This window comes from Zootoca vivipara, chromosome 8, assembly GCF_963506605.1.
Source record: "Zootoca vivipara chromosome 8, rZooViv1.1, whole genome shotgun sequence".
In the NCBI taxonomy this organism is placed as follows: domain Eukaryota; kingdom Metazoa; phylum Chordata; class Lepidosauria; order Squamata; family Lacertidae; genus Zootoca; species Zootoca vivipara.
In genome coordinates this window covers 57474582-57495035 of record NC_083283.1, presented here as the reverse complement: position 1 = coordinate 57495035, position 20454 = coordinate 57474582, and the positions used below count along the sequence as shown (strand labels likewise).

The window sequence follows — 20454 nt, the reverse complement described above, 5'->3', positions numbered from 1 at the left end:
ACTCTTCCCAAGAAACTTGTTATGCTGCTAACGCGCGCGGGTGATGGTGGGGCGGCTCAAAGGAAACGCCGGAAGCAACTATTGGTTGCGACTTTCCCCCAACCCCCCGAACGTGATTGGCTAGAAACTGTTCGCCGGAGGACAGGGTACTGGCGGAGAGCCCGCCTGACGCAACGACGCTCGCCCGCCCACCCGACGCCGCGATGTATTTTTACGGCTGCGCGCGCGAGAGAAAGGCTTTTCCTTGTTCAAGCGAGCGCGCGGGATTAACGTGCGAAGGGGGAAAAGGCGGGCAGCGGTGGCCGCCGGGAGTCTTGGTCGCGCGGGCAGCCTGAGCGAGCGTCGAGGCTGGTGAGTCTAGGGGCGAGAGAGTCGTTATCCTAAGGGGCCGCACGCACGCACCCCTCCACCAACGCTGGGAACTGTAGTTCGTGAAGGGTGGTGGGAGTTGTAGCTGGGGGGGGACTGCAGTTCCCAGGTTGTGGTGGCAATGGGGGGGTGAAGGTGCTTTAGATATATGGTGATGTCAGCCATTTCTAAAGCAGGGAAGGCTCCCCTCTTCTGGCTTCCCCCCCACACCCTCCCTGTTCTTCAAAGAGGGGCTAGTGCTCGTGGTGCTGTGGCTTGTGCTTGGTTGTTGTTATTATTTGAGAACCTCGCCTGCATCTGTGACCCGACTCGACACGTGAAGGAGCTTCCCCACACATTTGTTTGAAACGAGAAGGGACCCCGAGCTCAGCAATGCAACTTTGGGGGGAGGCGCCAGGCAGTTGGGAAGTTTGCGCCCTTCCACGTGGAAGACCTTTCCCTTGCTTAGGGTGAAGGAGTACAGCCAGAGGCCCTCAGTATACATTGACATACACAGAGTGAACATGCACATTTCCATTTTTGGGAGCTACCCTTCAGAACAGGCCAAGCTCCTGCTGAAAAGAATCTGGTGTGGCTGCGAGAGGCACGCAAGTTACCTTTTTATAGGTTTGGCAAGGACTACTTGACTATTATAAGAATAGTGGTCTTGGTACCAAATGCAGCACTTCCCTAGTCTGCACTTTAAAAACCCATATTCCAGCTGTTCAAGTGCTCTGGATATTTTCACGAACTGACAGTCACATAAACTGATAAATGCTCAGATAGCAAAACAAAATTAATATATACATATGTTATTAATATATATTAATATATGAATATATACAGAGGTACTTTGGTTTAAGAACAGTCCAGTTTACAAATGATTCGGTTGACAAACTCTGCAAAACTGGAAGAAGTGTTGCGGTTTGCAAACTTTACCTCGGTCTACAAACAGTAACCGAACGGTGGAAGGGCACCGGCGATGGGAGGCCTCATTAGGGAAAGCACACCTCGGTTTAAGAGTGGATTTGGTTTAAGAATGGACTTCAGGAACGGATTAAGTTTGTAAACTGAGGTACCACTGTATTAGCTTCAGAAGGAAGGAATATGAGCTGTTTGGGTGTGATTAGAAATTGCCTTCATTCTATAGCAGGCATCCCCAAACTGCGGCCCTCCAGATGTTTTTGCCTCCAACTCCCATAATTCCTGGCTAACAGGACCAGAGGTCAGGGATGATGGGAATTGTAGTCCAAAACATCTGGAGGGCCGAAGTTTGGGGATGCCTGTTCTACAGCTTTCAAAGCTCTTCAGGGATTGAACTGCAATATTAAAAGTTGAATTAGGTTGTGGCCAGGTCAGAATTCTCTATTGCCTTCTCTCTTTTAGAGGATAAAATAACATTTAAGGTGCACATTTGGGAGCATTTATTAAAGATAAGCTACTACTTGCCATGTTTTAACCATCCTTTACTGTTGTTAGTTTGCCTTCTTAATCTTGCAGGTGCAGTGGAGATGGTGCATACAAAACCAGTAGTGGTAAATAAAGTGGAAGAGGATAGAATAGGAATAAAACTCTGTAATCGCAATTTGTCTTTAGTGCTTTGAAAGATTGAAATGCTAAACGAAATGGAGACACATAAAATCACTGTAGTTAGAACATAAGATCTTTTAATAATGGACCAGCTTTGCTCCTGGAATGTTTAGAGGTCCTTTCCTTAGGACAGTTCTAGCACTTTGACCATGTTTAACACATTACTTCCAGATACAAGTTTGCTATTTCGACATTGTAAAAAAGATGCTCCCAGTTGGTGAAAATACAGGCTCAGGGTTGTGCTGCAACACAAAAGGGTCCTAATACTCATTGCCTTCTGACTCAGAAATGTGGTCGGCTAAACTGTGAGATTTATGTATTTGCATTTTTTTATTAAAAAATATAAGCAATAAAACCTTTGCCATGTAAAGCTGAGGCATCACAGGGCTACCATAAGGACACATTTCTTAGCTCAGATTAATCATTCTAGCATTATAACAATCAGCTGGAATGGAAAGATGGTGTCCCTGCTTTCCTTTTCTCCCATGCCTCAGTTTAGTCATATGGAGTGGCCGCTTGTGATATTGAAATTGCTGGTCCTGGTATTATGACTGGAAGTTATAAGGTGTTAAAGTCAACTTCAAAGATAGGAAAAAGTATCTCTTCTGATACACTCTCTTGGTAGATGAAAACTGCTGTTAGCGAACCATAACTGTGAGGGCTATGCCCAGAGTTAAACGGAGGTTTGAAACTGCTCATAGGAATTGGGAGAGAACCATCCAGACCTAATGTATGAACTCTGATTTGTAGCTGCACTGGACATCTCTGCTTACTTTAATGTGCTGCTTGTACATTTTATGCCTATATAGGACTCTGCTTGAAAGTAGACAATGAATTCTAGGATGAAACAGAAACTGGATGTTGAGAAGCCCCTTGCTACAAAGGTAATACTGATACTTGCCAAGATGTAATGACAAATGGTGATTGTGTATACTGTACAGCTCTATTTTCATAGAGTTCATAGATATTAAGCTTGTACTTCTTTTTATAAATAGACCAAAACTGAAGATCTAGTCAGTAGATTTAGTGCATTACAATATGTATTCAAAATTGTCTTCAGAACTGTATAGATTAAATATTGCCTAGAACAGGCTTCCTCAACCTCGGCCCTCCAGATGCTTTGAGACTACAATTCCCATCATTCCTGACAACTGGCCCTGCTAGCTAGGGATCATGGGAGTTGTAGGCCAAAAACATCTGGAGGGCTGAGGTTGAGGAAGCCTGGCCTAAAACCAACCACAGATACCTCTGCAACACTGCAGTCTATCCTACTGCCTTGCTTACTGTCACCAGGATTTGTGTTTTGCATATGAGACTGGAACCTAATTGAGTTATAACAAGTTTGATGTACAGTGGTACCTCGGTTTACGAACTTAATCCGTTCTGGAAGTCTGTTCTTAAACCAAAACCGTTCTTAAACAGAGGCGTGCTTTCCCTAATGAGGCCTCCCACCGCTGGTGTCCTTCCACCATTCGGATTCCGTTTTTAGACCGAGGTAAAGTTCTCAAACTGGGACACTATTTCTGGTTTTGCAGAGTTTGTAAACCGAATCATTCTTAAACTGGAGTGTTCTTAAACCGATGTACCACTGTACAGTAATGGTGGTTGCCTTGCCAAGGGATCTGAAGGATTCCATGGCAGAGGCTATAAAATGTCTCTTGTACCCAGTTGCATTCATAATACTGTTTTTGTTTAATTGGAGGGTGAAAGGTATGAAAATATGGTAAGAGGAAGCACCTGTTGTTAATAATAATTAGGTGCTATTAATTCAGATGTTTTGAGTAATGTGTCTTGGTCAGTACTTCAACGTGTACACACATTATGTGTGTCTTGCCCTAGAGCAGTAATTTTCAACCAGTGTGCCGTGGTACCCTAGGTTGCCTTGAATGATGGTCAAGGGTGCCACGAGCAACACTGACCTCTGTCCCTCTTTCCTTCCCCTCCTTCTCTGATGCCCTCACATATCTTCCTCCTAAAGGCTTGCACAGCTGTTTGTTGCAGCTGTCCTGGCTATAAGCTCCTCAGGCTAATGGTGCCTCTGGGGCTGGCTAGGAGCGGAAGCAGCAGCTGCCCAGAGGACTCCCAATGAGAGAGGAGAGGAGGCTGAGGGAGGGAGCATTCCGCAAGGGAGGGTGTTCGAGAAAGGGTCAGAGGCTGCCAGCTCTACAGGCAAGGGATGACGTAACTAGGCTCCTGAGCCCCACGGGTGCTGCAGAAATAATGTATTTGGTCAAGGGAGAATGTAGTTGGTCACGGAGCCATGGACTCAGAAAGGTTGAAAATGTCTGTCCTAGCGTCTTAAAATGTGACCTGCTCATAGTTGTGTGCAAAGATCCTATGCTCTCTGAGTAATGGATGTTCTGAGCTTTCAGTTCTACAAGGCACAAAGAGGATCCATTCCCTATGTTCCTTGTAACTGGTACAAAGTTGCAATACATAGGTGGTTGATTTGCTCATCATCAGCCTTTCCCCTTCACATGCTTGGAGGGGCTATAGCTGTGTGGTAAATCGAAAGATTTGCATGCAGAAGGTCCCAGACTTAATTCCAGGTAGGGCTGGAAAAGATTGCTGCTTGAAACTGTGGAGGTGCTGCTAGTCTAGACATGGGATGTAGCTTGATACAAGACAGATTGGCATGTCAGAGATGAGACCCATCCTCTCATAGGAGGCTAAGGAGGTGCTTGTAGCATCTTTAAAGCACAATACAACTGTAGGTGTAAATCACCTACCTTGCACCCGTCTTTTAGCTTGTCCTTGTCACCCTTCACTATTATTATTTATTTATTTATTTATACCCCGCCCATCTGGCTGGGTTTCCCCAGCCACTCTGGGCGGCTTACAACAGAAAAATGAAATAAAATAATCTATTAAACATTTAAAGCCTCCCTAAACAGGGCTGCCTTCAGATGTCTTCCAGAAATCTGGTAGGTGTTTTTTTCTTTGACATCTGATGGGAGGGTGTTCCACAGGGCAGGCGCCACCACCGAGAAGGCCCTCTGCCTGGTTCCCTGCAACTTGGCTTCTCGCGACGAGGGAACTGCCAGCAGGCCCTCAGCACTGGACCTCAGTGTCCGGGCAGAACGATGGGGGTGGAGACACTCCTTCAGGTATACTGGACCGAGGCCATTTAGGGCTTTAAAGGTCAGCACCAACACTTTGAACTGTGCTTGGCAACGTACTGGGAGCCAATGTAGATCTTTCAAGACCGGTGTTATGTGGTCTCGGCGGCCACTCCCAGTCACCAGTCTAGCTGCCGCATTCTGGATTAGTTGTAGTTTCCGGGTCACCTTCATAAATGTGTTTGGATCATATTTTGGCCCAGGGAGGCATGTTCTGTTGCACTTAAGGTCATAATTGCTAAAGTGGGAGAAATACTCACCATGGTTTCCACAGCAAGCTAATTTGTGGATTCTTACTGAAGAGTGATGCTGCTCATTCTGGTAGAATAAAGGAAACTGAAGAGGGAATCTAAATTGTGTTGTGATAAAGGGGGTTGTTGGGATGTTGGCTTCACACCCATCTGTTCTTGACCCTGGTGCTCCTTTCTCTCCCCCTCCCTCCACTTTGCCAGCCTCCATATTCTTAGTTAAATTTGTACTTGCTGTCTGGTTTTGCTGTTCAGAAGGCACTACCTTGTTAAACATAAAATATTAAAAGTAATAGGTTAATCCAAGCAAGTGATAGGCTGCAGTTGTCAGAAATATTCACTGGCTACTTCAACAGCAGTAAGTATTATTTGAAGTGTAGCACAGTGCTGGTTCCCACAGTACCTGGCACTTGTCCTTTTAGTTCAATAGTAAAGCTAATTGGCAGTAGAAACTTTACCGTGGGAAAGGTGAGCTCTTGCCATGTGAAGTACAGTGTGAATCGCTAACTTTCCCACGCTAGTATGACATTATGTTCCTGCTATCCTTGTTTGATTATCTACCATTGTTTGCTATCTCATGGTGGCAGTATAACATTTTTTTAAAAAAAAGAACTAATGCAGGAAATGGGTATTTACATATGACAAGGAAGGTGATAGACATTCTGTTCCTCCAAAACAATACCCTGGCTGGATCAGTGTGTTATGTCTCAGGCAAAACAACTAGGCACCCAGCACAAATCAAAGGAAATGTGCACTCAAGTAATTTTTTTGTTCATATAAAAATGTTTGTGTCTCAGGTGTGCTCAGTACTCCTTATTGGTGAAATGAGATTAAGCAGAAACTCTGGCCTGCAGTTAAGACAAAGTTCAAAAGCCAGTATTTAAGATGCAAAACTTGTGTTTAACACTACATCATGTGAGATTGTTTCTTTATAAAGATCACCTGATTTACTGCATGTAACTGAAATGTATGTAACCCTTAAATGTCAATGCAAGCTTTCTTGAAAATTTTTGAATTGACAACCTTAAATCCTAGCTGAAGTAGATTCACTGAATGTCTTCTTTTCAAAGCAGGCTTCCACAAGCAATACTTCTACAAGCAATAAAAATTGCACATCACAAAGACAGACCCTTAAGATGATACAGCCATCTATTACAGGTTGTCTTGTTGGAAGGGCAAAGGAGGTATGTACTGCTGCTGGAATGCAATCTGAGCAATATATTTTTGGAAGCTAGAAAGCTTAAGTGAGCTGACAGTTAAGCTGAAATTTGCCTGTTCTGTTAATTTTCATTGATAATATACAATTAGATTGCTAGTCTACACAGTATATAGGCTTGCATGTACCAATGGGTTTGAATGCTATGTTGGATGCACCTGAAGATCCATCTTCCGTCATTTAAATCCCTAAAACTTTGCACCAGATGACAAGTGGGAATATAGTTTTAAGGTTAACTGTGACTAGGTGGGAAGAATGGCTTGTTAAGGCATGCCTACTTGGAATTCTCAACTAATAAAACTCTCAGCAGGACAAATCTTCAGTCAAGAGGAAAATTTGGAGTGATCAGCTTACCTCAAAGGTTTCCAAACCAGAAGTTGCTGTTGAAACAGAACACAGAACTGCAAAAGGAGTTCTTCAGGCTTCTGATCTTACAGTAAAAGGTATGTTGCTTCTTAAGAAAAAAAGCAGTGACAATCTTCTAATAAGTGCTGAGCTGGAAGGTATATGTAAACATGAATTGCCTTGGTGAAAGAGCTCTGCTGGATATGACCCAAGATCTATCTAGTCTTGCATGAAGGCAATGGCCTTTCCAACTGGTATTTAGAAGTATTCTGTCTCTGAATCTGGAGGGCAACATATATGCAACTTGACTAGTAGCCATTGGCAGGCTTTATCCTCTATGAATTTGTCTAGTTTCCTTTTATGTTGCTGTGCTGGAACTGTGTAACATATGGTAAATATGAACAAAATGGGACTAGCTGGCGTGTGCTGCTTTCTTTCCTTCTCGGTACTTTGCCAGTGATAAGTGTGAATCACATACCCGCAGAAAATAGTATGGCACACACTTCTCAGTGTTGTTGGTCACATACACATTCTTGCATGCATAGGTTTTTGTTTCTGCTTTGACAAACTTGGGCGAGTTTGACAGAATATGGGAAGCACTTAACTGCTGCACTGTATTGAAATGAAGATTCACTTAGTAATAGTGCCACACTGACTTTGCAGATGGCATTTGACTTGAGACATCATGCATTGCCCCCCCCCCCATACTCTTAACTAGTTGAGCAGGCTAAGTCTAATCAAAAGGAAGCATGGAGATAAGCAGCTGGATCAGCAGCAATTCTTACACTTAAGTCATGATTTGCTGCTCCTCTCTGCTTTAATGCTGTATTTTTTGTGTGTGGACGGTTTTAGTAACTGTAAGCTGCCTGAGTGTTTCTGCAGTGGAAAAGCTGGCTATATATTTTCTTAATAGTAATATGACTTGAGACTAAGGGCTATCTTTTAAACGAAATAATCATAGACATATGACTGATTCTTTTATCCATGTTGTTTTTAATTGTATATTGCGTGTATTCTGTTGCTATGGCTGTCAGCTATGCAAATAAAGCTTATTGATTGATTGATAGACTTGAGTCAAAAGTTGGGGAAGGGAGTCCCAGAAATCAAATTTTGAATACCATAGTTTGCAGTCCTAGGAACATACGGTAGGAAGCTGCCTGATTCAGGCCATTGATCCATCAGGTTCCATATTGTTCCATCAGGTTCCACTGACTGGCAGCAGTTTCCCTGGGCTTCTGATGGGACATTCCAATCCCTACCTGGAGATTCCAAGGATTGAACCTTCAACCGTGTGCATGCAAAGCATGAGCCACAGCCTTTGTTGTGGCATTTGTATGCCACAGTAAGCTATAGCTAATGGCTTGTCATGAATGTACAGGTGGCTCCTACTTTGCTTCCCACAGTGGGAGCAATCAGTGATGATCCTTGACGTAAGTCATTTGTCTGAACTGGGGATTGCAGGTTTTCCTTCCGAACAAACTACATTGTAAAGCCAACATTTGCTCTGGCCAGTTGTGGTTGATTCGAGCAAATAAAGCATAAACTCTGGTTCAGACAGAATGCAAAAACCAAGGATCATGGCTTATTGCTCACACTCGGAGGAGCAAGCAGAACCTGTCTGCACGTTCACAATAAACCTTTAACTGGTTTTCTATTATGTGCTCACGGGGACTTTAAAATCCTTACATTTCTTTGCAGGTAATCCTTCATCTCGGTATTGGAAGGAATTGGCTGAGGAGAGGAGGAAAGCTCTGTATGAGGTGTTGCAAGAAAATGAAAAGGTAATTTTATGTAGTATCAGCAGAAGTATCAGCTTTTCACTACCATTGATGCTTAAACTCTGTCTGCTTCCCCCCCTAGCTCCATAAGGAAATTGAATTAAAAGATGGTGAAATTGTTTGTCTAAAAAAAGAAAATGAAGAGCTTGCAGAGTTAGCCAGCCATGTACAATATATGGCAAATATGATTGAGGTAAGCTACAGTGATAGTAAACAGCAATATTCTCAAACTGTATTCTGCATCTTGTCTAATCTTGCACAAGAGATTGTTACCATCTACTATCAGGGCTACTTTGCAAAAAGAGTAAATTGTGGACTAATGTGGGTGGTGGAACATATGCTCAAGTGCCCTGTTGAAAAACCCAGACAAAATGTGTTATTTTGATCGATCTTGTGCATCCTGATCTAAAGTCTAAAAACAGGATATCTTGGAACATGAGTCCTTTTCTTGGCTTGTGCTTTTTTCACCATTGTTATAACATTATGCTTATAATGTGGAGAAGATGCTTCTGATAAACAGTGGTTCAAAGTGCTTTCCCATCTTGTGTAAGAAGTCTAATTTGGTGTTGATATAAAAGCAAAATGTCAAATGTGAATTGTATTGTGTTCTACTTAGCTTTCCCCTTTTTTAAAATGCAGGCACCAGTTTTTAGGTCATGTATTTCAGCTGATAACCTGTCAACTGATACTTGTAGCTTATATACAAGTAACATCAGTGTTGGAGTCTGTGCTTTGCAGAGATCTTGTCTAATCTGGAGTTATGTGCTAGGACTCTCCCAGCTTTGCCTCAAAATAATTTTCTGAGGTAGTCGCTAGAGAAAGTGACTATAAAGTCAGAATTTAATATACTGTACACTTCTCTGCGGACGTGGGTGGCGCTGTGGGTTAAACCACAGAGCCTAGGGCTTGCCGATCAGAAGGTCGGTGGTTCGAATCCCTGCGACGGGGTGAGCTCCTGTTGCTTGGTCCCAACTCCTGCCAACCTAGCTGTTCAAAAGCATGTCAAAGTGCAAGTAAATAGGTACCGCTCAGGCAGGAAGGTAAACGGCGTTTCCATGTGCTGCTCTGGTTCGCCAGAAGCGGCTTTATCATGCTGGTCACATGACCTGGAAGCTGTATGCCGGCTCCCTCGGCCAATAATGCGAGATGAGTGCTGCAACCCCAGAGTCGGTCACGACTGGACCTAATGGTCAGGGGTCCCTTTACCTTTACACTTCTCTGCAGGTTAAAGTTTTATATCCAAGAATAAAATGCAGGATTCTGTGACTGTTAGACCTGGGTGTGAACTTTTTTTACTTCATCTCAATTAGGTCTAACAGTCACAGAATCCTGCATTTTATGTCAGTCCTTCACACCTTGCCTCTGCATTATCACCCTTCCCTCCCACCCCCCCAAGATTTGCAGTAAGATAACATTATCTCACATGGTAGTAATAAATACTAGGAGAATGTGCAAGGTGCTTTGCAAATTGTTGTATAAAGCATGTAGTTCTGATGGAGTATCTTTTAAAAAGTTAACTGCTGTATAATATATTACTTGGCTTCAAAAGCTAAATTCTAGCACTGTTCTGACAGTATCACTAATGCCTCATCATACATCTCTAGCGACTAACTGGACAAGCACTAGAAAGTCTAGAGACACTGAAAAATCCAGACGTGGAAGAAATTGCATATGAGGAAAGTGATTCTACTGAGGATGATTTAGATGGAGAAACCGAAGGGGAACCTTCCAGCTCTCAAGGAATTCGACAGATCTGCTGACAAATGAAACAAGTAATCTCTGAAAGTATTGGGCCTCTGAAAGGGAAAATGAACTGCCTATGTGTCATGTCTGGGGTGGGGAAGAGTAGAATCCTTTGAAATCTAAAGATTCACTTGAAATTTCAGAAGGTGGATTTTGCAGCGGTGGAAGTACAATGGAAGTGTTAGACTTCATCTGGTTACTTGATTAAATGGGAATACTATGTATTTCAATTTGTAAATAGTTTTTTATTCATGTATGTGGAACTGCCAAATAAACTTCTCTGCACAGATATTACACAGTTGTAAAATGCTGTACTTTAGAACATATGTTGCAACCTATATTATCTAAGCCAGCTACTTAAGAGGTAATGGACACAGAATAATACGTAGTTCCCACCCACCCCCTTTAAACCTTTGAGAACAGCAGTGTAGTACATATGTTATATGTCAGCCCCAACCAATAATTTACTTAGTATTTCTGGATACTTCCCCAAACACCATTTACCACCTGGCACTTTTACGTTTCATGTAAGCTGGATTTCTTACTTTTAACTGTTAGTGATTCTTTTACCTGTTCTTGGTAGGCTAGAAGCGCTAGCATTAACCTGGCATAGTTTTGCGGCCAGCTAAACCATTCCCGCTTAGACAGGGACTCCAGACTTTTACGTAGCTTAAGGCCACCCACTTCATTAAATAACTTGAGATAAGGGATGTTGTTACAGCAGACAACAGTCATAAGGTAGCAAACCCAGAGCTTCATAGTGATTATATCTAGAGGGTCATCATCTTCAGGGTCTTCATCTTCTTCCAGATAAGCAAGGAGGATTTCCATAAGATGTCTGTCTTTGGCTTCATTTTGGTTTAAGTAGCTTAGGTAGCAAATTCCACACAACCCTTTTAATACATAGGTCCTCACTTCCCCAGAAGTATCTGGCATAAGCAAAATATTAATCATATCCTGAATGTATTCTGATGCAAGCAAAGCAGCATTGACACCACCTGTAAAGGAAGACATGTTAGGGATTATTTCACTAATATGCTGGAACACGCTGCTATGCCTGAATATTTGTCCCTGTTTTTAATGGCCAATGTAAATTGAGAGATTTACTAGCCCAGAAGATGGAGTCCCTTGAATCCTGTCCCTTGAGCTTTTAAACATACTTAGAATTTTACCGCACATTTACTCAGTCGTATCTAATGTTGGTTCTACTTGGACTAGGCCCACTGAAGTTAATGGACACAATTAACTTTGGTCTCTTCATTTTAATGGGCCTATAACTTACCAACTATAACTTACCATAGTTGGACACAATACTTTTTCTCAAACTGGCAGCTGTTGTGCCTATTTACGTGCATACCTGTGTAAGTAAGAAGTCCAATATATAATGCAGCTATGGCTCTGTCCTCCAGGGGCAGCTCTGAATCTCTCAGCTCAAGGCCATAGGTTTTGATTTTATGGTGGTGAAAGACAGGGTCTATGAGCTTGATTGCGGGTTCCCTCTCATGCTTGATATGCTTGTTATACCAGGCTACTATTTTGCTAAACTTGCTTCCCATATTGCCTTGTTTCAGGAAGAATGTCTTTCTAAAGCTGTATTTTACTCTACCCACAGGGAAGTGTTGGGACACTGAAGTATTGATTCACATATGACTCCCAAGCCCACGCAGCTGGTAACTAGGCAATGAGTGCAGTAAATAGAATGGAAAACGGAGACAGTATGATGTCATACTTACATAGATTCTTAGCTATCCTATCCTGCGGTTGGTGGTGGGTTAAGCCAATGTTATATTTTCACATTTTAAAAAAGTGAGATTCATCCTTCTGCCCCACAGGTCTAAAGTATCTCTGTAAAGAAACTTGTTTCCCTCTAGAACCAATAGTTTATTGTTATACCTTCTTAAGCTAGAGCTATTTTCTCTTACCTGTCTAGCAGTGGAGGCTGGCAAATCCCAATACCACCTCTCCCACCATTTCCCCAACAAACTGCAGAAGGGCTAGTTCCTCTCCAAAGTTTCCTGGAGGTCATTCAGCAACTTTCTGCAGGCAGCCCACTCAGACTTCCAGGTGTACTTGCAGATCTTTGCTGTAGCTTTAAAAACTCAAAAGAGAAGGGAGGCAGTTGCAGTGCTTTCTCCCTAGTGCTGAAACATGTTTTTTTTTACCAGCTCTTCTGACATTTATAGGCAAAGCAAGCTTGGGTGACAGTGTGTGGGATACCTGGACATATTGCCATTTGAGGTTACTTGCTCCCCCCCCCTCAGAACACCATCTTGATTAAGTTGGAAGTCCATGTCTAGCACTGGTGGAAGAAAGTAAGTCAACCAAAGTAAAAACAATGCTATTTAGTAATTCAAAAATAATCTTTATTATAACTTAAACAGGAGCAGTATATATGAGAAATACAAATACCACAAACCTAGAAGGCAACTGTAAGCCAAAAATCAATACAAAAGACGACAATGAAAGACTGTAGGCTTGTGGCAGCAATGTGCTGTAAAAACCAGAGCACAATTACTTATTTCACATTTCATAAAAGAGATTTTTTTCCCCTTCAGTAAAACCTTTGAGTGACTGTACAGTTTTTAATCAGAGAATATTTATAATTTATAATATACAGGTATATACAGCGTTGTAACATTACAATTAAGAATACTGGCTTGCCAATGCATTTTGGCAAAAATGCGGGGAAAGACTTCTGTTAGATTTATTTTTAAAAAACCCAACAACCAGCAGTTCACAATCTGCATGTCTCCAAGGATGAGTGCCCAATGGTTGAAGAGCTATGAGCTGCTTCAAAGTTTGTTGAGTGATGAGGACATCAATAAAACACCTTCAAGTTACAATCCATGCATACTAACTTGGGAGTAACCAACATTGCACACAGTGGGATTTACTTCTAAGAAAACTAGCATCATAGCATGCTGTCTGTCACCCTGATTGTTGCAGATAAGGGAGTGTGTGTGTGAACAACTCAATCATTGTAGCTCCCAGCTACAAATGCACAAAACCTCATTCTTTTTTGAAATGTCAAGGAAGGCGAAAGGAAGATTAAATCTAGGGGTTTTCATGTAAAAGTATAATGTGGCCATATGCCCTTTCTGGAAAAAAGGAAAACACCTATTTGTTTTTTACAACCTGCACAACTGCTTGAGAGTGTGTTTGTTTGTTTGTTTAAATCATTTGGGATTTATTAGAGGTCATTACTGGAAGCCAGAAAAGAGCAAGAGGGGAAATAGGAAATGAGGCAGAGAATTACTGAAACCTGGAGTTTGCATCCTGCTGTTTCCAGAGTCAGGCCCGTCATCTGAAGATTGGTCATACTAAATGGTGCTACTAATAACAAAAACAAGGCAGGAGATACTTGAAGGCAACTGAGGCACAGCACAGATGGGAGTCAGAACTGCTGTTAAAAGTCCTACTCGGTTTGCTTTTTCCTTTCCACCGATTTAGAGGAAGCATCACAAAGTTTTAAACTGATGCAATAATATCCACAGAAAACCCACCATATACAAAAATACCTCATTTATGATTACAAAACTTCTGTTGTATTTGCCGAGGCTGACTGTATGGCAGTGACCTAGTTTCACTCAAAAGCAAAGCAACTGCAATCTTTGACAAATCACTGTTTTCATTATAAGTTACAGAGCGAAGCCCTCAAAACTAAAAGCCTTCAAATTCATTCATTTTCTTTGAACATCTGTGAATCTTCTTGCAGTTCAGCTACAGCACCGTTGTGGTTAAAGAAGACCAGCCTCTGAAGCTGTTGTGTTAATATGCAGGTTAAACTCTTAAAAGGCTGTGGCTACCTCAGTCCCACGTCGTACACCAACCTTAACAAATTCACGAGGGAATTTATCTAGCTGCTCATATGCCAACCGCCCATCTTCTCCTGAGCAGAGAAAAATGAGAGAAGCAAAGCAAATGTTGCATGAATGTAGAGGTCTCCAGGCCACACTTTCAAAATAAAAATATGCTTGCACCACACTGATTTTTTAAAATTGATAAATACACTGGAAAACAAAAAGAAACAACTAGTAGTGCTTGATTTCTAACATAAAACACAACTACTTTACAACATGATCATGGGACATCCAGAAAATAAAAAAACAATGCAGCTACGTAAGAACATGAATTATTCCCAAAACAGTATACCAATTGTCCTTGAATCTTCCTGCCATGCTTGCCACTCTTTCCTGCCACACCCTTTGAGAACCACTGTATTAAGGGAAGGTTAGGTGCTGTTCAATGGCTGCAAATTTATGAATTTAAATATTCCACTTTTGCAGACCCCAACAAAGAGGTATACAGTATACCATACAAAACTACAGCAGGAGCAATAAAAGCGTCTATTTAAAAAGCAATAAATGTTGGTTGGGAAAAAGAAATTTGCACTGCTTTTAGGAGATGCCTAAAGGAAGGGCAGGAATAATTCCTGCTGAACCTCTACCGCAGGGAGTTCTGCAGTGCAGAGCCTGCCACAGTAAAGGCTCAGTCCCTAAAAAAGGCTGACCAAACCTCGGGTGTGGAAGAAGTGCCCCATCAGAGGATCTCGGTGATTGGATGGAGCATAAGGGATCTTATGGTCCTTAAGGTACTTTGAGCCCAAGGGTTTTTTGGGGGGCTTTGAGAATTAGCAAAAGAAGCTAGCTCAGAAGCAAATTGGCAACTGGGGCACATCTTAGCAGAGGAGTAAACTTATTGCCAGTAACTTGCTCCTGTGAGCTGTTTGGCTGCTGTGTTCTGCACCAGCTACAGCTGCTGAACCAGATACAAGAGTGGCCCCACATAAAGTGCTACAGCAGGGGTCCCCAGACTTTCTGCGCGGTGGGCCGGTGCCCGCCGCGTCGACCGCGCGGTGGGCCGGAGGGCAGGGGAGTGCGCGCGCAGCGGGCCGGAGGGCGGGGGAGTGCGCGCCCGTGCGCATGCGCACACACACACGGGCGGAAAAAAAATCGCCAAAAATCGCTTGTGCGCATGCGTATGGGCCTCCCCCGACCCGGAAGTGCACCAGAAATGACCTCTTCCGGGTCGGGAGAGGCCCATACGCATGCGCACAAAGGATTTTCGGCGATTTTTTGCCGATTTTTTAGATCGTCGCTGCGCCGCGTGCCGTGAGAGCGGGCGGCGGGAGTCGTCGCGGGCCGGATTGGAAGGCCGATTGGGCCGCATCCGGCCCGGGGGCCGTAGTTTGGGGACCCCTGTGCTACAGTAATCAAGTCTTGATGTTACCAATGCGTGGGTTACTGCGGTCAGGCTACTGTGGTCCTGGAACAGTAACAGCTGGCATGAAAGCATCCCTAGCCACGGAGGACTGCGGACTTGGTCCTTCAGAGGGAGTGCAACCCCAATCAGAACAGGTGACAGATCTATCTCCTGCACTTAGGAGCCACCCACCCCTGTCTTCCTAGGGTCCAAGATGAGTTCACTGACCGCTCAGTCCAGCCCACCATTGCATCCAGGCACTGATTGAGGGCTTGCACTGCCTTTCCTGATTCAGATGTTATGGAGAAATAAGAGTTTGGGAATCACCAGTACTGTGCTAGTGCTTCCTTTGTCATTGCTTTTCTATTACTCTCTGCTTTTGTTCCATTTTTTCATCCGTTTGCTTTTACTCTCATATTTTTTTAAAGAGTGGAATGGCATAAAGTTAGTCAACATACCAAGAGAAAGAAGGGTTTCAGAGGCTATCTTCCTGATCTCTTCATTGTCAGACTGGCAAAGCGTGACTAGCATTTTAATACTTTCAGTTGCCTATACCAAAAACAAAAACAAGTTAATTATTTTCTATTCTCGTTCCAAAAGGTTTATGATAATCACTGATTCTCTGTCCAGTTGTTCCAATCTGTGTGAAACATTTTATGAACTCATCTGGAGTTTGTAATTTCTCTGCAGAAGCCCAGAGCTCAAATCCAGAATCCCACATGTGTTGTCTGTGATGCACCCACAGAGTGCAACAGAGGAGGGCTTTTATCCACATATAACTTTCCTCACTAATTTCAGTGGGGACAGCAGAGCCACATGCAAAATGAAATATCGTGTGGACCTGCTCCCTCCGTTTCCCACCACCGCCATCACTTTCTGCCCTGGCTGCCATTACCCAGCAGGGCTTGGGAAATAACAGTGGATCTGCCACCCCCACCATCACTGGTGCAATTGATCTGCCCCAGTACTTCTTGTGAACTGAAATGGTGCTACAATTTATGTGGTGGTTTTGTTTGGAAGTACAAAAACCACAACATGATAGCGATTTAAGCAGACCCTAGTCCAAATGTAGGTGCAACGGCAGATCTTGGTGCTACCGCACTGGTAAACCCCCCTTCCCCATTTTTCAGTGTCTGCCATATATAGTTGTTCTGCGTAAGCATTAGTTTTCTGATTACAAGTTAAGTCTGTGCACCTCCTAAAGGGGCAAGAGTTCTCATGCACAGTTCACACTTCTCATCCTGGAGATACTTCAAGGTTCTAAATTACTTGTGCAGAAAAAAATCCTCCTCACTTTTGCAAAGTAATATCAGGATGGTTAATGCAGAAGAACAAGACTCTTATTGTTGCTGTTTGCTTAAGAGGGGCTATTGAAACCCCTGCTGTTGCTTGACCTTTTGTTGAGCCTGGGAAAGAAAAGAAGGCAAACTTTACCTGGAGGCATTTCAGGGCCAGACAAGCTGCCTTCTGCAGGTGGAGGCTGGGCTGTGCAAGGGTTTCACAGTAATAAATTAAAGCCTGGGAGGGGGAAAAAGAGGGAGGCAATGAGGAGGAAGCTGCAGCTGCATCTCACAGAAAGACTTAAGGCAGCACTTAAGGCAAAGATTGAGAACCAGCAGTCTTCCATACGTTGTTGGACTCCAACTCTGCCCCACCCAGTATGGGCAATGATGAAGAATGAAGGGCATTGCAGTTCAGCAACATGTGGTTCCCCATCCAAAGGAGTAACTAAAGCAGATTATGTGCTCCAGGGGCCATTCCAAATTATTGGCATGTGTGTATAAAAGCAAGATAAATTAGGATCAACAACAGTCATAGCAAAACCACCACCTAATTAATGCAATCCAAGATCAAAAACGGAGGTAAAAAGGCTGAATACCTTTATAAAAAGGCTGAATACCTTTACACCAGGGGCCCAGTCCAAACTCACAATAAACCAATGCAATATCTGAAGTAGTGCTTCCCTGGGTGTAGAGGATCACAGAGTTGGAAAGGGACCCTGAGGGACATCTAAGTCCAACTCCCTGCAACAAAGGTATCCTTTGCCCAATGTGGGGCTTGACCCCACGGCCCTGAGATTAAGAGTTTCATGCTCTACCGACTGAGCTATTCCAGCCAGGGTTATATAGGGAGAGATGCTGTTTCTCTACGTGCTGCTTCTTGGAACTGGGGTTAAACAGTCCTATAGTCCCAACCCCACTTCCTAACTCAGGGTGGTCCAATGCAAGGCCCAAAGGCTGCATGCGGCCCTCAAGGGCTTTTTTGGCGGTCCTCTGCAACATTTGACGCCCCCCTCCCACTGCCCTCTTGCTGCCTTCTCAAAGCCAGGTAAGCAAGGCATGGGGCTTTAGGGAGGAAGGAGGTGTGAGAGCTCTGACAGGGTCCTTGAGTCCTCCATCCTCCTTCCCAAAGCCTAACTGGCACTTTCCCAGAGACTAACACCTCTTTCCCAGAGCCTGGTGCCTCACTTAGCTTTGGGAAGGCAGCATGAGGACTGGGGGGGGGGCGACACATCAAATTTTGGCCTTGCTCCCCCCGCCATACAACAAGGCAGCATGTGGACCATGGGTCGAAGCACTCTTGCGGCCCACTTGATATGAAATGTTAGACCGCCCTGTCTAGCTAGAGAATTCCCTCCCGCCATGAAGCCTTAATAGCCTCAGAGAAATGCCCTAGCTGTAACCAAACAGTACTCATAATTTTGTTACCGTTTCCAATCGCACCTACCTTTTCCCTGAAGTGCTTGTCTTCTGCTGCAGCCGACAACAAGGATGCCACAGCCTCATGGGTCTCCCTTTTGTTTTCAGTCAGGAGGAGGAGAGCCAAGGATTTCAGTACTTCTTGCTGAGGTGGGAGGCTGAAGGAGGTTAACGTGGCTTTATTCTGCAAGAACTTTTCATCTCTTAAGGACTGTAGAGTCTGCACCATCAAGGCTGAAATGTAACAAGAATGTCCCTCTAAGATAGGGCATGCTTATGTTCACCACACAAAGACAGCAATATAACATAGAAACGTAAGATCATGCCACAGGCCCACCTGGTCTCATAGTCATAGCCAACCAGGTGGTTATTGAACGGCTGCAAGCAGGACCCGAGTGCAACCTCTTGTGATTCCCAGCAACAGGTGTCCAAGCTTTCGCATGTGTTTAAGCTACTCCATATGGTAACGGCAAAGTCTAGAATCAGTTTGTGAATTGCATTCATTGGAAGGTAGTGTCCACATCACTACCAACTGCCACCAGGAAGTTTGGCATCTTCATCCACGTGGTGATGAGGAGGCACTCTAGGTGGCACTGCTACCACCTGGAGTGGCCAACATGTTGGGTCTTTAAAGCCCATAGCCGGAAATTCAGTGGTAAAAGGGACCGACGGCAGAGGAGAATCAATACAGAGCATAAATATATGTTGCCAAATTTGTTTGTGATTGTTAATTCTATTGCATGTAAAATTTTAAAAAATCCTCAAACCTTTTTTTTTAAGTGTCCAGTGCTTTTCCTTTAGCCCAGTTCTTTTGCACCTCATTGGACAGAGCACTGGAAAGCTTGCTGCTTTTTACTGTGCTACTGGTTAGAATTCTGCTTTCATTCATCTCCAAAAGTGCTCTTTTTTAAAAAACAAAACAAAACTGAACACAGAAAATTGTAAGGAATATCTGAGGAATCGGATCAACTGTGGGCTTTTCCAGCAGCTTCCATAAGTCAAAATTAGTTTAACAGTCATCTTACTTTCTTCAACCATCCAGGTTATTTTGCTGGCATCTTTGATATGGGACACCTTGTGGCAAACTGCAGAGTTTACACAGGAAGCTTGCCTAACTACCGTGTTTCTCCCAAAATAAGACGTGCCTATAAAATAAGCCATGGCACGATTTTCTTGAAGCAACAAAATATAAGACATACCCCAAAAATAAGCCGTACTGGGGTAGTGGTGGGAGCAGGTCTGGATGGTGGGAGCAGGTCTGGAGTAAAAGGAAGATGCCTGTCCTTGCCGGAACCGCCACGTGGAGCTCAGACCGAGCGGGAGCCGGCGAAAGTCGCAGCACCCCGACCCAGCGGTATCCGGCAAGGGCAGAGGCGCGCGCTGCGCCGCGCCCTGGCCCCGCGGTAGCCGGCAAGGGCAGAGGCGCGCGCTGTGCCCAGTCCGGCCCCACGGGAGCCGGCAAGGGCAGAGGCGCGCGCTGCGCCGAGCTCCAACCCCGCGGGAGCCGGCAAGGGCAAAGGCACGCGCTGCGCCGAGCCCCGGCCCCGCGGGAGCCGGCAAGGGCAGAGGCGCGCGCTGCGCCGAATCCCGGCCCCACGGGAGCCGGCAAGGGCAGAGGTGCGCGCTGCGCCGAGTCCCGGCCCCGCGGGAGCCGGTAAGGGCAGAGGCGCGCGCTGCGCCGACTCCCGGCCCCACGGGAGCCGGTAAGGGCAGAGGCGCGCGCTGAGAAGATCAAGGACTCAGCAAGAGCCGCAGTTGCAAAACTCTGACTGTGAAAGCTCTGTAAGGATACCAGCCCAGTTGTTGTACCATACTTAATATTAAAAAAATAAGACATCCCCTGAAAATAAGCCGTGGTGTGTTTTTTTGGAGGAAAAATAAATATAAGACGTGTCTTATTTTAGGAGAAACACGGTATCGGTTCATCTAACTCAGTGTAATTTATACTGCTTGGCTGAGTTTTGCAGTGCACTCTTTCACTGACCTATCTTGAAATGCTGAGATCGACCCTGGGATGTTACGTGTTCTGCCACGGAGCTATCACCCTTCAACTAAATCAGACTTTACATTACATCATTCGTAGTAGCTTCAAGACTCTCGGCTAATAGAAGTTATGTGTTTGTGTGTGAATGTGTATGGTTTTTATGCAAATTAACACGTAGCAGA

The 20454-nt window shown here is 44.2% G+C and overlaps 3 protein-coding genes across 11 annotated transcripts in view; 1 reads left to right on the top strand and 2 right to left on the bottom strand.

Annotated features, from left to right (window-relative positions):
- The first annotated feature begins 227 nt into the window (after positions 1–227).
- GMNN (geminin DNA replication inhibitor) lies at positions 228–10678 on the top strand. 3 transcript variants are annotated; one of them, XM_035125171.2, is made up of 7 exons: positions 228–351; positions 2748–2822; positions 6379–6489; positions 6832–6964; positions 8565–8647; positions 8727–8837; positions 10249–10678. In XM_035125171.2, the coding sequence occupies exons 2-7, from the start codon at positions 2769–2771 to the stop codon at positions 10402–10404; spliced, it is 648 nt and encodes a 215-aa protein (XP_034981062.2). In that variant the 5' UTR covers positions 228–351; positions 2748–2768; the 3' UTR covers positions 10405–10678. The 3 variants fall into 3 exon arrangements, with proteins under 3 accessions (XP_034981062.2, XP_034981060.2, XP_060133922.1); XM_035125169.2 differs by having other exon boundaries at positions 6376–6489; XM_060277939.1 differs by lacking the exons at positions 228–351; positions 2748–2822 and adding an exon at positions 5005–6272 and having other exon boundaries at positions 6829–6964.
- Positions 10679–10903: 225 nt separating this feature from the next.
- Positions 10904–12264, bottom strand: ARMH2 (armadillo like helical domain containing 2). The gene is made up of 2 exons (XM_035125541.2): positions 11745–12264; positions 10904–11385 (listed from the first exon to the last, which is right to left on the bottom strand). The coding sequence occupies exons 1-2, from the start codon at positions 11941–11943 to the stop codon at positions 10904–10906; spliced, it is 681 nt and encodes a 226-aa protein (XP_034981432.1). The 5' UTR covers positions 11944–12264.
- A 57-nt stretch (positions 12265–12321) lies between these two features.
- The window catches only part of RIPOR2 (RHO family interacting cell polarization regulator 2), a 105104-nt gene continuing 96971 nt past the window's right edge, over positions 12322–20454 (bottom strand). For 5 of the 7 annotated variants that reach the window (XR_009558041.1, XR_009558042.1, XR_009558043.1 and 2 more), the window contains exons 19-23: positions 18317–18522; positions 17024–17107; positions 16048–16138; positions 12605–14276; positions 12322–12370 (exon numbers count right to left, since the gene is read on the bottom strand). Coding sequence is in view for 2 of the 7 variants with exons in the window: in XM_060277938.1 (XP_060133921.1) it covers positions 14176–14276; positions 16048–16138; positions 17024–17107; positions 18317–18522 (482 nt within the window). In the remaining 5 variants the exon portion in view is untranslated. Of the gene's footprint in view, positions 14277–16047; positions 16139–17023; positions 17108–18316; positions 18523–20454 lie in introns of all 7 variants that reach the window. The other 2 variants (XM_060277938.1, XM_060277937.1) reach the window with 2 other exon arrangements.

Bases quoted from the DNA above. Each gene is read 5' to 3' on its own strand.
- GMNN (XM_035125169.2), top strand. From the start codon at position 2,769: ATGAATTCTAGGATGAAACAGAAACTGGATGTTGAGAAGCCCCTTGCT. The intron at 6,490-6,831 runs GTATGTACTGCT...AACTCTCAGCAG, and splicing joins TTGTTGGAAGGGCAAAGGAG to GACAAATCTTCAGTCAAGAG. The intron at 6,965-8,564 runs GTATGTTGCTTC...ATTTCTTTGCAG, and splicing joins TTCTGATCTTACAGTAAAAG to GTAATCCTTCATCTCGGTAT.
- ARMH2 (XM_035125541.2), bottom strand. From the start codon at position 11,943: ATGGGAAGCAAGTTTAGCAAAATAGTAGCCTGGTATAACAAGCATATC. The intron at 11,386-11,744 runs GTATGCACGTAA...CTTCCTTTACAG, and splicing joins TGGACTTCTTACTTACACAG to GTGGTGTCAATGCTGCTTTG.